We start from the raw sequence: 18,808 nt of genomic DNA, 5'->3' as shown, positions 1-18,808 counted from the left end.
ACACCAGCAACCCGCTCCGGTGGGTGGGCATGCAGATGGATTATGGAATTACAAAGAAATTCAACCTCAAGGCTGGGCTCTACTCTGGCCTATGACAAGCAAAAGTAAAAAGAAAAACTGCAGACACAGAAGTACTGACCAACCAACCCTGTAAGCTGGCCCAGGTGACCGCCTGTCACCACAGAGCTTGGTGGCTTTGGGGCTCACTTGTTCCCAGCTGGGACACGGGTGCAGGGGGCCAGCTTGGGGTACTCGCCATGGACATCCTAGCAGGATAGCTCAGGTATCTCACACCTGGACACCAGGATGTCTCCAAGCACTTGGGCTTTCACAGTCAGCTCAGATCCTTCAGGCACCACCAAACCCCTCTTTTTACAGGGTGTTGGGCCAGGCCCTGACAGGGGTGCTGTAGCTCTGGGACTGCTTTGGGACTAGCACGGTCCCTGATGGCCAGACCAGGCACATTGGACTGGAAACTTAAGTGGAAAGGAACTGGGGAAAAGAAAAAAAGGTTTTACACTTGGCTTTCAGAGGCAGCTTTTAATAACTGGAGACAGAAGCCAAGCAGATGGTCCTGGCTCCTGGGGGGCTGCGGATGAGCAGCAACAACGGCACATGTTGAGGCATGTGGCCATCCAGCCTGCAGCAGGCCAGCACCAGAAGGCTGCTTGCCTCTCCCACTGGCTCTGCTGCCAGGAGCTCTCTCAGACTGGTCAGGTTGGAAGCACAGTCCCCTACAGCAGGGGCTCAGCCCCACGTCCAGGCAAGTGCCAGAGTCTGCTCTGCAGCCACCCCTTCGGTGCCTGAGGGACACAGGTGTACTGTCCCCAAACACTGCTGCTGTCAGACCACAGCCCCAAACTTTTTAGATAAAAAGAGTACAAGCTAGAGAATTTTTGGAGGAATAGTCTGGAAATCAAGAAGGCTGAGCTCTCCCTCATGGAGTCAGGCCAGCAGCAGATTTTACCCTGAGCCTTCCCTCCAGCATGCACACCACAGTGGGAAGTCTCTCTTGCCTAAATCAGAGAAATCCAATCCCACCTTGAGAAAAATCAAGCACTCCCATTAATTACTTTGTGGGGAGGCTGTAAGGGTCAGGCATGGCAAGGCTTTCCTCTGGCAACTGCAAAGAAGCACCACAGGCCATGGCAGCAGAGAGAGAGGTTGGAAGGCTTAACTACACAAACTGCAGCTCCACATTAGAGTGCAAGGAGAAACTGAAAGCCTCCAGAAAACCAAGGCAAGCTACAAGGCAGGAGCATCAGCATTTCCCTTGAAAGCCTCTGTTAGTAACTCTGACACTAGAGAACACCTGCAGCAGGTACAGCACCTGGCGTGGAGCGACACAAAGGACACACTAAAACACGGGCATGTTCCTCGAGGCTGGATTTCTGTGAATGCAGCAGCAAAGCAGAACCTGTGTTTGTCACGGTCCCAGGGAACAGCCCTGTCTCACCCATGAGGCTGGAACCAAACAGGAGCTCACAATGACCACCCAAAGGGACAGAACTCCCCAGGCCATTCTGTACTGCACTGGTCCTACAGCTGAGAGACGAAAAAATCTGACTGCACAGTTCTTAAAAATACTAGGCTAACTCTGAGAGATAAGGAAAAGGGTCTTCAAAACTTTCTATTTTCTTTAGAGAATACATCACCATGTCTGAGATCTCGGGTGAGAGAAGATGAGTGTCCCAGCTATCTATCTGCAGCAGGGGGTTTCAGCATGCCTGGGCCTTAGCTGCCGCCACTGGCCTGTTCCAGTGCTCAGCCCGACACCCCCGGGTCTGGTCTGTAAGGATTTCTCCCCGAGCAGAGTGTGCAGCATGCAGCACTCCACGGATCCTGGCAGGGCCCAGGGCCAGGTCCTCGGGCAGCAGCGAGCAGCACGGCTCCATAGGAGCTACATCAATTGACAGCAGCCGAGGAAGAGGCCCCAGGCCCTGCCCACCTGCCCGGGCACAGAACCAGAGACAGGGCCATGCAGCGAGGGTGCAAGCTGTGAAACCCCAGTGCATCTGCTGCACAGCTGCTGCCACACAACTCAGGCCAGCTGCAGCTCCCAGGCTGGCACGGGAGACACAAGGGTCTGAGGCACAGCCCTGCTGGCACTTGGCTCTGCCAGGGGTGACACCACCCCTGTTACTCTAAGGAACACCCCATTCTCTCCTGGGCAGTGAAAGCAGCGTGGAACTGTCGTTTTTGTGTGTGGGTTAACCAAGTGTTTTCCAATGAGATCTGCTGCATCCCCAGCCTTCCCAATGGCAGTACCAACTAAGCACCCTTAGCACAGGTGACTCACTAAAGACTTGCATGAGCACCCTCTTACTAGGAATGGAAAAAGCCAGGGGAGGGCAAAGGATCACACTCCTAGGACACAAATATAAAATAGTAAAAAACAGTGCCATGATCTTGACTAAAAGGTAAAGGTTACTTAGCTTATTATGTCAACTTGATACAACCACAAACGCCATTTAACCACAATTACAGTACCGTAGTAGTTTGTTTTTCTAAAAAAATACAAAACCAAAGCTTCTTGTCTTTAAAGCAAGCTTCCAAGTCATCACTTTTGGCACTAGCATTCCCCATGTAAAAATAACATGGTGGTTTTGGTTTCTAATTTACTTCTACTTACAACTACAACCTTAAGGAATGGGAACTGGAGACTACCAGTGAAAGAAAGGACGGGTAGCAACTCCCTTAATATTTCTGGCTCAGGCAGATAAATCTGAGTCCAGAACATCCCATATTTCCAGAAGATGCTGAACAGATCACAAATCAAAACTCCACCATCCAATTGCTCTCCCACACCAGTCAGACTTGAAGATAAAATTTGAAGGTACTCTTCTAGAGAAAAATTAAGATCATGTCCCCGGCCCACCCTTTAGAAAAAAAAATATTTTATTTGATCAGGCTGAGAAAAGGCCTGTTTCCAGTCTGGTAATGGGGAAAAGCAAATACAGACATGCAGCAAGAAAGAAAAAAACAACCTCCCAAAATTTATAACAAACCCTACAAAGGGTGTGGGTGACAACCGCTTACTTTTTCTTGTCCTTGTCTTTCTTGGTTTGTTGAGAACCTGCCTGCTGAGCCTGTGACTGTAATAGCTGAGCTGCTGCCTTCTTCTTTTGAAAGTTGTTCAGCTCTTCCTCAAGTTCCTTCTTTTTGTCTTCCACCTTTTTCTTCTCTTCTTGGTGAGTCCTCTTTAGATGGTCAAACTTTTCGTGAAGCTGCCGGGACAGAGACAGTGAGAATTGGCTGGGAAGAGAGGAAGGAATGTTCCACCCTGATTTATGATGCCCCAGGTGTTCCTGCTGGCACTGAGGCCTCCCTGCACTGCCTGCAGGCCATCAGCCTGTCCCCAGTCTGCCTGACTTGTGAGAAAAGCCCTGCAGGTAACACTCACTGGCACTCGAGAGAGCAGGGATTCCCATAGCAGCAGCACCTCCATATTGCATCCCTCAGTGCTCGGTACCTTGGTACTCTATCAGGTTAGTGCAGAACAAGGGAACTCAGGCACCGAGGGCACTGTGGGCACTGTCTGCACCTCTGCAGCAGCACAAGGCCTGAGGAGCAGCTTCCTGCCCCAGCAGGACATGTTCTCTAACAGCCCTGCCCTCACAGTTACAATATACTCACATCCTTCTCTGCTTCCTTCAACTCTGCTTCCTTCTCCTTCACTCGCATGACAAACATCTGCCTCATTTCGTCCTCCTTCTTCTGGAGTTCGCCCAGGAATTCATTCCTCTTTGCTTCATAAGTCTCTTGGAGACTGTTAAAAGCACACAAACCCCAGTCAGAACAGTGTTTCAAGCACAGCCAGGAGCTTCCAGCCCTCGGGGACCTCAGCACTTAGGCTGTCGTGTTGCAGACCACGGCAGAGGCTCCAGCAGAGGCAGCATCAGCCCCGTGAAAGCCATCGCAGCTTGCTAGGTGGCAGCAGTGGGAGGCGAATGGAAAGGAGGAGCCGAGCTCCCTGCACAGCGTCCCGCGCATCACTCAGCAGGCAGGGCGGCTGTCCTGGAAGAGAAGCAGCCTCCACACAAGTGCCTGCAGCAATCCCCGATGCCCACGGGGCCGGTGATCCCTCGGAGCCACACCGCCTCCCTTCTCCCTGTGTTTGTGCCAAGTCTGCGTTCCAAATGCAAGGTCTGTGTAGCAGACCCGGGAGAAATCTGCCCCTGTTGTAGCTCATTAGGCACGACACTGACACAGAGCAGAATTCATTTTCACTACTCATTGCTGATAGAGTCACATCAGGAGCTTGATTTAGATAACACCATCCTGGGAGACCTCCCTTTCTCCTTTGGCCTTTGCAAACCATCAGCAGCCTTCCTACTCCAAATAACCACATGACTGGATTCCTTCATTCCCTCTCCACTCCTTGGCATTCCTTCATCTCCCCAGCACTGAGATAGGCAGTGAAGATTTGGGACATGAAATACATTGTCCATGTACCTCTGAGGTTTTTAAAGCCTCTTAGGAACTCTGGATGCCAAATTCCTCTTTTGTTTTATTCCTTAAATGGATTTGGATAGCCCAGCCATAATGATAGTGTGGGAATGATAACTATTTCCCCCAAGAGGCTTTTCTGAAAAATCATTTTTGAAATGAAAACTCCACTGAAGTCACAGAGACACGTTGCATCCATGTGCCTAAGGAACACATTAACTCTTGGGCCAGTGGAACATCCTAATTCCAACAAAGTTAAGCTTTTACTTTTCCTAGCAGTGTCGGGGGGTTTGATGGCTTTTTTATTGGTTGGAGTTTTTTAGGGGATGCAATATTGAGCTGGGGAACACAACTTGTCAGATTATCTCAAGCCTTGTATTTAACTCTGCTAATTAATAGGCACTTCAGTTACCTCCTAAAATACCCTCCAGACAGGATGCCCAGAGCTGTTCTGGCACAGCACTGGCCGCCCCAGAGAAATCACACCATTCCACATGACCACACCAGCTTCCTACACATGGAAGCAAAAATACTGATTCTAAAAACTACAAAAATCCTTTCGTGGGAGAGCAGGGCAAGAGCTATCTTTGGAGTTTTAGCTACATGCAGAACCAGATCTCTCACAGCATACAGTCTTCAAGAGACTCAAAACAAAACCTCGCTAAAATTCAGTGCTGGATTTAATGCTCTGACTGCGGACACTGAAACTTCAATTCCTTGTGAAGGATGTGGCAAAGCCCGAGGGCAGGTGAGCCTTTGCTGCTCAGTGAGCACGAACTGAATCTGCAATTAGTGCCACGGTGTCCTAGGAAGCAGCAGAGCCTCAGAGAGTGAAACAGAAAGCTCTGCACGCAGCTCGTGGGATCGTGGACTGCAAACCACTCCTTCCAAAGCTCACTTCCAGAAACACCATGCTGGGTGATGGGCAAGCAGGAAAAGCCTGGCAAGAGTGAGAGGGGCAGGGACTTCCTGTTAAATTGTCCCAGGCTCAAAGCTTCATTCTCTGCTGCAGTGACTCTGACTTCCAGAGGAGCCAAGTTCTCAGAGAAACAGGCCTGGCAACTCCCAGGCTGCATGTGAAAAAAACAATTACAGCCCTAAGGAATAACAGTCCAAACCAACTGGGATCCCTGCTGCTTCTCACAGGCAAAGATGACAAGGGAATTGGCTTTTAAGTACACAACCATATGAACCTAAACTACAAGAGTAACTTGATTTCCCAACACGCCCCCACACACTGAAGGATGCCCTGGCAAATAATATTATTTGAAAAAGGAGTATTTTGAAAAGCTCAACCAGAGCAGCAAAGAATTCAGCCCACAACAGACAGAGGACAGCAGAATGGTCTCTGTGCAAAGAGACCTCATTTCATGGGGCTGATGCCTGTTGGGATCCTGGGGCTCCCTCCCGACCTCTTGCAGCCTGACCAGGCAATGTGGGGGTCTCAGACAGCAGCAGTGCCCCTTTTCCACACCTCACAGAAGCTCCTACACAGCACCAAGGCTTTGCTGGGACCTCCTGCCCTGCTCCCCCTGAGATTTGCCAAAGGCTCCCTGCTCCTGGCTGATGCAAGCTGGCTGAAGGGCAGCAGTTCCTGCGGCTCCTGGGGCCAAGATGCAGGGAAAAGTATCCTTTTGATCCCTGAGCTCAGGGAGAATGTCTCCCTCATTTCAGATATACATCAGCCTTGGCCAAACAGCTTGGGATCATAGGTTTTGTTTGTTTATTGGAGGGAAAAGGCACCCAGAGTGAGCTGCTCTGAACTAGCACGTACCAGATGGAGAAATTCTGTGCATTTTCATTTCCTTTCTACTTATAGCTTGGTCAAAAGAGGCCTCGTGTACAGGAAGCAATGGAAATTCCTCAGATTCCTCCAAAGGAAGGGCTGAGCCCATCTTAAGCCATTGCTCTCCAGAAAGGAAATCCAATAAAGCTTCACACTTGGGCTTAGTAACAGAACTGGGCTTGACTGATTCCAGCCAGGTTTCTGCTGCAGAAGAAGTGCAGCTGCATCAACTCAGTAAGTCAGAAACAAGACCCCAAACCAATGCCAACTCCTGACACACACGTGTGTTACAGGGGCAAGCCCCCACCGGTACACTGGAATTCTGACTACCTTCCCCAGGAGGCAGAGAGGACATGGAACACTGTGAGGCAGGGGGTGCAATTACTGGGGAAAAGCTGAGGAGGAATGGGAAACAGGAAATGAAGGGAGAAAACAAACACTCCCTCCCAAATTCCCACACAGCTGCTGTCCCTGGCAAATGGCTTGGGCTGCAGACCAATAAAGCTGTCTGACAGAATGAACTATGTGTTCAGTAATCAGCCAAACCTCAGGCATGAGACCGTGGCACCCTCTTCACAGCTCACCTTGGGCCAGCTGTGAGGAGCTCCAGGAGGGTCAAAAGATCATTTACCTCAGGATGTCCCCAGAGCATGGGCCACCTTGCTGTCGCACAGACATGGCTGCACTTTTCCTCACCAGAATTTCTGCTGAGCAGCAGCAGAGCAAGCAGACTGCAGAGCACAGCAGTGCCTGTGTTGCACATCCCTACCTGAAAGGTTTGCTGTCTGGATCTGTGTCCTTGAAGCCCATCTCTTCCAGCTTGCAGCGCCTGTACAGCTCGTAGTGCCGGGTGTGTGTCTGCTCCCGCAAGTCCTCCATGTTCACCCGGATCAGCATCTCCCGCAGCTTCACAAAGTCACAGTGGTTTTCATTTTCCACTGCAAAAATGACACAATATCCACAGGGAGAACATGAAACCCGGGAGCTGGGCTCCCCCCTTCCCTGGATCTGGGCCCCAGCAGCAAACCTCAGAGCACAGCTCCGAGTCAGCCCGCACCAAAAGGCCCTGCTGAACTGGGGCTGAAGCCATCCCACGCCAGCATGGGCCTGAGCTCAAGGCCTGCACTGGATTTGCACCATCTGTGCATTGCCCATCTGTCACAGGGCTCCCACCTCCCCACCCATTTTGGCACCAGCAAAGTGATGATCTGTTTGCTCACAGGATTTCACTTCCCACCCAAACCCACTCACAATCCTAGCACTTATAGGGGCTTGCAGAGGCCAAGTCTAAACTCAATCTCCAGCTATCTGGTCCTAGTCTTCTGGGAACAGCAAGAACCCAGAAGGACACAGGTCAAGTCCAAGACCTCCCAAATACATCAGCTTCTTTCCTAACCGTTTTTCCCAGTACCATCCTCTGGTAAACACAGTGGAAGTCTCTGAAGCTGCTTCAGGGGCAGCTGGTATTACTGAGAAACCAGAGAGTTTTACAGAACTGCAGTGTGAATGCTCCCCTGCAGCTTCCTGGGCCATTCTCCAATGGGATACACAACTGAAGCCACAAGGAGACCATCACCATCTCAATTCTGTACTTCTCAGTGCTAGCTGGAAAGCAAGGATCAGCTCTGGATTTTTGGCAGCTTCAGTAAAGCCTGGGCTGCAAACAGTGTCCTGGCCAAACTCTGCCCTCCTGCAGGAAGGAGCTTTTGGCTTCATGTCCGGATGCCCATGCTCAGATCTAAGCTGTGCTCTCTCAGATTTTGGTAAGGGCCATCCAGAGATGGAAGTAACAGAACTGGTTATTCTTGGATCAGAAGGGGACGGGGTGAGAAGGCCTGGCTCGTGCCCTTGGTAACATACCCTGCACAACACCCCAGGGGTACTGCCTGGCTTTCGCCATCTTGTTGCCAATCTTCACTTCCTCAGTGCTGCCAACCACGGCAAAAGGAAGGTGGACCTACAAAAGGAAAGGGACAATGAGGCCGGGGATTTCCTTTGCTGCCTTGCCAGAGATTGTTTCTCAAGAAAGCTGTTTACTGGGGCAGCTCTGCTAAATTTAAGTTGTTTAAACGCCTTTGCAATTTGTCTGGTTCCAGGAAGAGCAACAGGACAATCTGGATGAGAAACCTGATCAGACTTAAAGCCCAAAATTCTGAGGTTGTAAAAACACGAGATACGTACATTGTTTTCCATTTAATTACAAAGCACTGCTGTCTTAAGCACAGAACAAGTCTTACAAACTGGAACTGAATTTGAACACCGAGAAAAAAGAATCGTGAAACAATAAAAAAGAAAATACACTAGATCTTCTCAAGGAAGGCAAAATTCAGGGGGATTTTGCTGCTACAAAGAACTGCTAATGCTTCCTCTTACACAGGGCAAAGCTGTGAGCAAGGGGAAGAGCGGAGCTGACCCAGCCCTGGCTGACACATCTGAGTCATGGAGCTCTGTTCCGTCCAGGTCTCTCTGTGGGTGTGGTGGCGGCAATCTGGGATCTACTCCCAGAAGTGTGGCTGCTGCCAGGAGGGAGCTCGCCTCAGCTGCCAGCCCAGCCCGGCCCAGTGGAAAACTCTCCCTGCCTTAACAGCAGCCAAAGGGACTGGGTGCAAGCTCTGGGAGCGGGAGCTGTGTCAGCTAAGCTGTGGTCACAGCCTGGGTGGGAAGGGAAGATGTCAGGGCAGAGGAGATGGGATTATCTGGCAAAGGGGTTTAACAGCAGCCAGGCTGCACCTCAGGAAGACAGAGCTCCGCACCAACGCACGCTGGTAGAGCCACATGCCTTCTCTGTGCCAGCTTCTCCCTGCTCAAAACAACAAGAGAGGCAATAGAGAGCTTTGGAGAGGGTCTAACCTTCAGCTGGATGAGATAATTGCCCATCTACAAACCCTTGAGCAGCAAAACTCACAGCAGCCTTCAAATAGCAAAGAAATAGCTTAATCTGAGTGCACTTGTTTTAAGACTGGCACATCCTCTTGGGGCCAATCAACACCTCACTGCCAGCAACGCTGAGCTCAGATTCTTCCCTTTGTACCCTGAGTCAGGCCCTTGGCAAAGAGTGGCTTCCCGTGGTAACCCCCACTAAAATGTTAGGTCCAGTCTAGCCCTTAGTGCCCTCCCACCCGGTGTCTAGAGGCAGGGGAGGAGGTAACAGCCAGAGTCACTGATGGGCTGTGGAGAGCTGGAACATCAGCGGAAACCGAAACAAAGGCGGCAGCGAATGAATCACCCCCATGAAGCAGCCAGTGGTCGTTTGGGACAGGAAAGCCAAACCTCAGCTCTCTGCCCTGACCACACTGAGGCCCTGCCTCCCATCCTCTTCCTTTCCAGAGACGGGAATACTGCAACAGGGGAAGGATGTGAGAACTGCAACGGGGGAGAAGCGTTTGTCACACAAGGAAACATATCAGACTAGGTACTGCCAGCCCCCAAAAGCCTTCTGGCCAGGCTGATGTCTGTGCTTAAATTGCAATTTTGAAGCCAAGCAAGATCCAGCAGGGCCATCAAGGACAGGACCAGGCAAGGCAAGGGCAGGCAGCCCAGCAGATAACATACACTCATGGTGGCATTGATCTCAGCCACTGTCTCCTCATCGGTGGGGAACTGGTAGATCTGGACGCCGTTGCTGACCAGCTCGCTCATGATTTTGCTCTTGAACTTGTGCAACTCGTTCTTTGCGATGGTGTCGGCCTTGGCAATGATGGGGATGATGTTCACCTGCAAGACAGGACAGCACAGGTTGTGTCTCTGGGAGAGGACAGAGCAGAACACCCAGTGACAGCCCTGAAGTGCCACCAGCCAGCATCCCCAGCAGATGAACTTCCCTGGGGCTGCGGCTGCCAGCAGCACCACCTCAGGCAGGATTTCCAGGCAGCAGTGATGGCCTAAGAAAGAAGTCAAATGCAACTTGGCAGCATGCTATTTCCTGTCCTGTCATACTCCCCTCCTCATCTGAATTGGCTGGACAGGAAATGTTGTCATAGATTATTATGAGCTGCTCCAAAAAAAAAAGAGAAAGGAAATTACCATCTCTGCACATCCCCTGGTACTGCAGCTGGCTGGATTTCAGCTGGAGCCACGCTCAGACAACAGCCTGTCACAGACCCCCACTAGGGGAATGTCACCAGGGACACCGGAGGGGCAGCAGAGCTGCTGTCACAGGAGGTGGAAGCAGATGGTGCCTATCCAGCCCTGGGACACACAGGACAGGGGCTGGCAGTAATACAGGCACACTTCCCCCACCTGTGTGCCCTCATGTGCCCCTGGACACTGCTGCACTGCAGGACCAGGGATCACTCCTCCCAGCACATCTCTGAGATGAAAGATGAGTTACTGCCTCTCTTCCCTAGGCAGGCTGTTGGCAAGGATAAAGATCCTGCCTTCTCTCCCTGTCTCCTCCCTTCAGAGGGACAGTTTCTGCTTTTGATCTTGCAGGTTTGCTTTTCCCTGCAACAGCAGACAAAAATTGTACAGAGGATAACAGCAATATCGACCTATATGGAGGGATCTTAACTACAGTACTTAAAAATCCTCTTCTATTACATCACTTAATTCTGTTTGGAGCTACTAAATCCCCCTTGGCCAAAAAGATAGACCAGGAATGTCAATTAGCTCACTTGGGATAAATCTCCATAACCTTATTTTCAGTTGAAGAAGGCAAGGAACTTTCTCTCTCACCATATAAAACCCAATCGATTGGCCTCTCTAGGAAACAAAGAACCACTGCCATCATTGATGTCCTGCAGAATCAGGATCCAATGAGGTGAACAGTGGACTGATTTAAATTGCTTAATCATGATGGAAAGGAGCACAGAGAAGCTCAGTTTAGCTACTCAGGCTCTACATTTGTACCTCAGTTATTTTTCCTAGAAGAGGGGCAATCTCATTTGAACCATGATTTAAACCAAGCCCATGAGGGCACCTGGAAGAGCAGATGCCAACTAACATATTTATTCAGATTCTTGTCTATGACTTTACAGCTAGAACAGCACTATGTTTGCCATAGCAGATCACATCACCGTTTTTGTCTAGCTGGATGAGGTCAGAGCAAGCAGACACAGCACCTCCATTTGTTTTTAACTGACTAGAAAGACAACCTCAACTGTCTTTATTGACTTTAAAGATGAGCTGGGGATCACATGGCCAAGCTCCCCACCCAAGGTAGAGATGGAAAAGAGTAGGAGTCCAAACTCTCAATAAATCTGTGCAGCATGTGAAGCAGAATAATGACCCATTGCAGCAGCTTGCCCCAGGTACACCTCTCACACTTTATGCCTGCAGTTCTCCACTGCTAAACCAGACATGATTTTCCTGAGCAGATGGCAAGATAATGAAAGCACCACAGGGCCGTGGTGACCCAGGCAGCCAGTACCTTACTGTCGAGCTTCTTCATGGTGACCAGGTCCAGGGACTTGAGCGAGTGCCCGGTGGGAGCGATGAAGTAGAGGCAGGCGTGGATCCGCGTGTCGTGGTAGTTGAAGAGGGAGCGCTTGATCTTCAGCTCTTCCTGCAGGTAGGCTTCGAACTGGGCATCGATGTATTCCACTATGGGCTTGTAGCTGGGGAGAGAAGGCACAGAGAAAAGCAGGGAATTAGAGCTGGGACCACACAGGACACTGATGTACACTCAGGAGCTCTGTATGGCACAGGACAAGCACTGCTTTAGGATACTCCCCACCAACCTACAGTCCCTCCTTCACAAGGGTGTGTTTCCACTTGGTGCACAGGCAAAGCACAACAGATATGACAGCCCTCAATTTCAGGTGCATGGAAACCACACAAGACTGCTAACGTGAAGAACAATGCCTTTGGCAGTCCAATTCAAGTCTGAGCTGCTGCTCTGCCAATCTCACTGAAAATCATCTAACAAAAAAACTTAAACATGAATACATGACCTACCCCCTAGCTTGTCCAAAATCTCATCATCTTAAAAGAGGGAACGGAGAGTCACAAGGTAAGAGGGACTTGTCAGGAACTAAAGCCTATGAGCAAAGCTCAGAAGACAACTGCATCATTCATGGACATTGGTGGGTCCATTTTGTTGGAGAAAAGGCAGTCCATGCAGCGTAACATGTCCTTATTCAAATTAACTGTTTGTGCTTCTGGAAAGAAAATTGTTCCATGTGTTCCCCCTCCACCAAGGGAAGGGCAGCTTCATGGACATCACTAGGTGGGTTTGTAAAATGACTGCCTCTCTGGTTTCCTGGCTTATGGAAATTCTGTCTCTGAGACACCAAAAACCTCAGAGACGTGTGCAAAGAAAGCAGTAAGGCCTCACATTGGGAGAAATGTGAAAGAAAACCCCGCAAAAAAAGCAGCGCAAAGGAGGACTGGGAAGCCTCAAACTGGAGGACAGAGCGAATCACACCCACCACAGCTGTATATGCCAGGACACAGCAAGAGAACAAAAGCTCCCCCTAAGCCCTGCTGCCCACCCTTCTCTCCACAGGGTTAGGCAGGAGCAGCAGCTGGGAATGGGAAACACCCCCAGAACCTGCTGCCCACCTCAGAGGGCACCAGCAGGGGGATTTGTGTCCCAGCAGAGCTCAGATTACCTGTCATCCTTGTTGATCTGATCGCCAAAGCCCACGGTGTCCACGATGGTCAGCTTGAGGCGCACGTTGCTCTCCTGGAGCTCGTAACTGCGCGCTTTCAACCTGACGCCGGGCTCGTTGTGCGTGGCGGGCTCACTCTCGAACTTGGTGTTGAACAGCGTGTCCATCAGCGTCGACTTGCCAATGCCAGTTTCACCTGAGCACACAGAAGTGACACAAGTGTCAGGACAGGGCCTCCCTTGCCTCTTTCTCTGGCACGTTCCCCAGGTTAAGGAGCTATTCCACTTGGGCAGCAGCGGAATTAGGCTACATGCACATTGCTAAGCAAGATAATCCCTGCGGGAAGAGATGTCTTCAGAGACACTCCCCATCCTGACCACTGCCCCAGGACTGACCCAGGAACTTTCTTAATGGTAGCAAGTTGCCAATTCTCTCAACTCCACACCTGATTCCCTCATTTTGTTTCAGCCTTTTTCGGGCAGTTTTGTTGTCTCAAGAAGATCATCCAATACCCATAGTGCAATTTAAGACATTAAAAATCTGAGACAGAGAAATATATCCAGAGTTCTTAAGAAAAAGGCATACTGGTTAAATACCAACTTTTAAAACTATTACAGTTTCACTAATCCCCAGTGCAATTAGCAACGTGGATGAAAGCATTAGCCTAAATCCCATTTTTCAGTCAAAACTGTTTGTTTAGCAATTACACTCTCAAGCAGCTATTGCTACCCATGCTGTGAGCAGGGGTGGGCTGAGGCAACTCACACAGAGAGCCAAGTCCTAAACTGACGGTACAGACTGCCTGTGGCTGAAGCTGCGAATTTCAGGGAGCTCCGGATGTGAACTGCTGTGTTCTATGCCAGATAGGCTCTGCAGCATTTCACATCCCAATTAGAAGTCTCACATTACAACACTGAATTTAATTGTGTCCTCTCTCAAATCACAATTTTAAACAGTAATTTTTTTTCAAGGCTGAGATTTCTGTTCCTTGGCCAACTGCAGCAGTTTGTGTGGAACGTTAATATGGGGTGAAAATCGGTGGATGGTCACATTTCACAAGGAAAAAAAGGGGTGGATCAAATTGCTAATGGAGACATATTAAGTCACGCTAAGAAAGGCATATTTACTTCAAGAGAGAAAGGCAATTAATTTATGCCATTTTGATCAAAGAGCTGCCTGCTAATCAGGCAGTTCCCTGCTGGATTGAAATGGTTTCATGCTGCTATGAGAGTCACGTGAGGGCTGGGAGCTCGAGTGCGCACAAGTGCAACTACTCTCTTATCTCTGCCTTTCATACACAGAGAACTACAGAGAGGAGTCAAGTTTGCTAGATTTCTTTTTAGGCAGCTCATAGAAATTCTCAATTTGCTGTAGAAAAATCACAGTCAGAGGGTTGTGGGGTTTTTCCAGCTAATTAATGTAACTAATTAGAAGGGACAATACTCCCCTCTTGGAGGCTTGAATGAACAATGAATGGAAAGATGATGTTTGCAGCCTGCACTGCCAAGCTAAGAGAAAAACCCAGCAGTTTTGTCTCTTTACAGAACCAGATTCTGGGTTCACTGACAAGCCAAAGCTGGCTTGGCTCACAGCTCCCTGGGGCTGAGCAATGGATTTCCAGCTGTGGAGCAGCCACAGCGTACCAAGACAGCAGCTACCTCCCCACAGCCAAGAGAAGATGCTGCTTCCTTGTATTTCACCCTCTGAACAATTTGGAAAAAGTAACTCAGGCTATTAAACCAACTTCCACATTAAATACAGCAGAGGACAGGTGACAAGCTTTGTTCTCCAGTACATCATTTGGAGACTAAAAATGGCATCGTTTCCAAGTGGAGAAACTAAGAATGTAAGGATACAGGCAAACCCTGGAAGGGAAGGAATGCAATTTGGTGAGAAACAGCCTCCACACCCAATCCAGAGAAAAGCAGATTTAAGTGAGTATCCTTTTAAAAACACATTTAGTTCCCAAGTTCAGTTTCCTTACAGGCAGCCTTTGGGGAAAGCAGAACCACTGGATGATCAGAGGGATAGAGTTTAACAGCTAGCACTTGCCATGCTCTGACTCGGGACAGGGCAGAGAAAGGGCAAAGAGGAACACTCCATTTCACCATGGAGCAGCTCTGGGAAGACAAGCACAGCCTGCAGGGGCTCAGCCCTGCCCTGGGCAGGGGGAAAAGGTGTGAGTGTGGGGCTGTGGCCCCTGAGGGCCCAGCAGGTGACCTACCCACACACAGGATGTTGAAGCAGAAGCCCTGTGATGTTGACTTGTTGACCAGCTGGTCTGGGAGGCTGTCGAAGCCCACGTGGCCGGACAGGGACAGGTTCCTGAGGTCATCGTTCTGTAAGAGCCAGGAGAAAAGCAGAAAAGCATTCAGCAGGGTTGCAACACCCCTGGCAGGGAACAGGTCCTGTCAGAACTGCATTAAGGACACAGAGGCTTTTGGGACACAGGATCTGTGTCTTGGGTGTCCCTCCCAAACACACTCTCCTTTTCCTTCTATCTATCTCTGCTGTGGGGCTCAGGAACTAAAACATCCCCAAAACAAACACCACCACACTGGTCCTCCGTGCTTTTCACCAATAAACCATGATTCTTTACCCTAAGATTATTTTGGCAAACACCTGGAAAAGAGAGTGGAACACAGAGCTGTGAGCTGACCAGTTCCTGTTCAGCTGGTGAAGCGGCTGAGGCTGCCTCCTTTGTGTCCACTGCACAGCTACACAGCAGAAACCAGCCGACCTTCCACTTCAGAACTTCCCCAGCAGCATGGGAAACTCCCCAAACTTCCCAGTGAGGCTGGCTCCCTCAAGAAGCACACTGAGAAGTGACACAGGTTGTGATATGGCCCTGCTTGCAGCTCCAAAAGCTATTCCTGACAGAGACCTGCGTAGGCGAGCTGAGAGCCAAGGTGGGGCTTTGCTTGGCTCAGTGTGCCAAAGGCAAGGAGCAGCTCTCACACGTGCTCTGTCCTCCCAGGACTACAAAGGAAATGCCAACATTCTTGGCCTTTCCATGCAACCCTTCTGCATGGCCACAGCAGGACACAGCTCAGATAGCAACTGTGCCACCAGAGCCAGCTAAAACTCTTTCCAGCTTTTCCAGGCTTTGACAGGACAGGAATAAAATGAGCATGCTGCCATGCCTTGGTTTACAAATAACCTGATCTGACACGAGGTGAGGAAGCAGGACACCGTTCCCAGTGTTTCCTGCGTGACCTACAGAGCCCCTGGTGCTGCCTGTGCACCTCCTCATCAGGAAAAGAAGCCAGGCCAGGCAGCCCAGAGGCGCCAGTCACCCCTTATGACCCGCTCTCCTCCTCGGGGCTTGAGCTGACAACATCCAACACCCCAAAGCTGGTCTGTGGAGGGCAAGGGAGCAGCACAAAGCTTGCAGAAGGGAGGTTTGACACAACCCCCAGTTTGTGTTTGGGTCCTTCCCACAGCAGCTGTATGGCAATCCACAGAGAGGCTTGGAAAAGCAACCCAGCCCAGTTCCCTCCTTCCCTGGCAAGTCACGGTTATGCCAAGGTCCCCATTAAAACAAGCAAGCAAAAAAAACCCCACCAACTCGGTAGACCTGGAGCAGTTCTGCTGTTATTTCACAACATTTTTCTCCTAAAGTTAGTTGTCCTTAACTTGGAACCTTTCTCCAAACCCAAGCCTTTCCAATGGAGTCACTCCCAAAGGCCACAATGAATTACAGTTGTGGGCAGCCTCAGACTGCTGGTTTAAAGATGCTGGCAAGCTCCAGCTTCTTTCCACAAAGTGGGTTTTGGACCAGACATAGACAACACTTTGGTTGTTAAGAATCAAAAGCAGAGGAGGACTTCCCACTCTCTGCAAAATTGCTGAGCAGCTCCACTTCCCTCCTCAGAACACAATGGACCAGGCACCAACTGCAGGGAGAAATTAGTTACATTTGGGTTGAGTGTCATGAAAATAAACTCAAACCTAAAGAAATACCAAAACTCCCTGAGTAAAGTGACATGTCCAAGTGAAAATGCCTCAGTCTGTGCCAGGAGTCTGGGTAAAGGGATCCTTTCTGCCATGCTAGCACACAGAGCCTGGCACCTGTGCAAGACACCTGAGCCTTCCCTCAGCATCCAAACCAGGCCTGTCCATAGCTAAATGCCAATTTACCAGCCTGCTCACCTCCATCCCTCTGTAAGCTGGGAGCTACTCACCAGCACCACACCACAGAAGCTTAAGGTGAGTAAGAGATGCTATCTCCTTCTCTCAGGCTGGGTAAAGGATAACCACCCAGAAAGAGCATCACCTCATTCACCCCCAGCAGGGATTTCCCTGGAAAAGGTCTTGGGATTGATGTATTACATGAATGGGTTAAAGTAAATATTTGTAACATTAGTATTTCTAAAAAAATTGGTGGGCTTGGGTTTATGATCAAGTGAAGGGAGTGCAGAGCAGATCCCAAAAGCAAAAAGTGCCCATGACTCACAGGCTTCACACAATTGGTGGGTGTTGAACATCCCTCAGCACAGCACCAGTATCTCTTTCCCTGACATATTTTGGGAAAGCAAGTACTGCCTCATCATCAGTTGCTCAGCAGGAACAGGAGTTAGACTCATCTCTTGCATCTGTGTCAGTTATTTTTGCTGCAGACCTTCTCCGGTTTATTCCCCTCCCCTTGCTTTTTTTTTTTTCATCAAACATCAACAATGGAATAAACAAAAACTAACTCCGCACTTTGCAATGCCAAGTATTTTTCACAGGCTGTGCTGCACAACAGGAGACAGGAGTAGCCTGATATCTGCTCAAAACATCAAAAACACTGGTGAAAAGATCTGAGGCCTGAGGCACAGGCAGAGATGTAACACAAACCCCAGCATTCACCTCCCTCAGTGTTCCCAGGATGCAGCACATCTCCCTGAGCAAAGCAGACACAGAAAATAGCTGCAGTGCTGCACAAGGCCCACAGATACACATTCTGGAGGAGGCAGGAGAGCCAAAGAAACTACATTTCTAGATATCTCCTCCACACACAAACAGAACCAGTTGTACGGCAGGCAGATGCCCTTGGAAACCTGACACATTTTTGGGGGAGCTGCAGGCTGCGTCTCCCCAGAGAAAAGAGGTGCACGCGCTGCACAACCACTTCCCACTGCAGCCAGGCCTCTGCTCCTGCTTTCACCCCTTCAAGGGGATATAGCTTCATCCACAAGGAAAGGAAGCCTCTGCTGGAGAGCAACAAGCCTGATTGCTCAGGGTATCAGCAGCAGAGCAGGCAAGTGATTCAAGCTTTCGGTCTGGCAGAGCAGAAGTGTTGTAACAACAAGGGGATGCTCAGTCAGAGGGCCCTGCCTCTCCAGCTGTGAACTGCCATGACAAGCTCCTGAGCACAGTCAGTGGGCTGGGTTTGATCCCAGCTCAGTCACCCCTCTGGGAACTGGGCACCTCGGGCTGAAGAGCAGTCAAAGGCTGACAGGGCTCTGGCTCCCCCCCAGAGCCCTGTGTGCACCTCTTGGGAGTTTGCCGGTTATTGCAGCCCCGAGACATGAGCAAAGTCTCTGTTTCGTCCCACACATCCAAAGAATGAACTGCAGTTCTTCAGTTTTTGGTCTCAGAGTTGTTTATTATATCTTATCTATAAAAGTTTTCTCCTGTTTAGCTGAGGCCCGCTCAGCAGGACAGCCAGCAGCACTCTGACCGCCCTCAGGGCAGTGCTGTCTCTTTAGACTATGAACTCCATGTAACACGTTTACAATCACTTTCCAATAGCTATCACCTATGTTAGACAGCGAACTGCTATTCTAAACCAACCCCAAAGTGCCAACATCACGGCAGAAGATGGAGGTAGAGAAGGAGAAGAAGAAAGGCTGGACACACCCAAGTGCCTCCATCTTGTCACCAAAAACTCCCATTCCAAAAAATGCCAAAATCCACCCTTTCACCCAGTGATAATTTTATTACACTACTTAAACTTCTGCAGCTTCCAGGTCCTCATACAAAGCTGGTAATTTGCTCCATGGGTCATAATCAAACCCACAGGTGTTCTGCTCCCTTG

General features: G+C 49.9%; 1 protein-coding gene across 5 annotated transcripts in view; it reads right to left on the bottom strand.

Moving 5' to 3' along the window:
- The window catches only part of SEPTIN11 (septin 11), a 45,166-nt gene that overhangs the window by 4,851 nt on the left and 21,507 nt on the right, over nt 1–18,808 (bottom strand). For all 5 annotated transcript variants that reach the window (XM_063157135.1, XM_063157132.1, XM_063157131.1 and 2 more), the window contains exons 2-9: nt 15,011–15,125; nt 12,787–12,982; nt 11,604–11,790; nt 9,788–9,949; nt 8,096–8,192; nt 7,005–7,173; nt 3,637–3,769; nt 3,040–3,227 (exon numbers count right to left, since the gene is read on the bottom strand). In XM_063157135.1, coding sequence (XP_063013205.1) covers nt 3,040–3,227; nt 3,637–3,769; nt 7,005–7,173; nt 8,096–8,192; nt 9,788–9,949; nt 11,604–11,790; nt 12,787–12,953 — 1,103 coding nt within the window. In that variant the 5' untranslated portion in view covers nt 12,954–12,982; nt 15,011–15,125. The remainder of the gene's footprint in view (nt 1–3,039; nt 3,228–3,636; nt 3,770–7,004; nt 7,174–8,095; nt 8,193–9,787; nt 9,950–11,603; nt 11,791–12,786; nt 12,983–15,010; nt 15,126–18,808) is intronic.

Source organism: Melospiza melodia, chromosome 5, assembly GCF_035770615.1.
Source record: "Melospiza melodia melodia isolate bMelMel2 chromosome 5, bMelMel2.pri, whole genome shotgun sequence".
Taxonomy (NCBI): domain Eukaryota; kingdom Metazoa; phylum Chordata; class Aves; order Passeriformes; family Passerellidae; genus Melospiza; species Melospiza melodia.
Note: the sequence above shows the minus strand (reverse complement) of the source record. Positions and strands in the feature narration are given on the sequence as shown.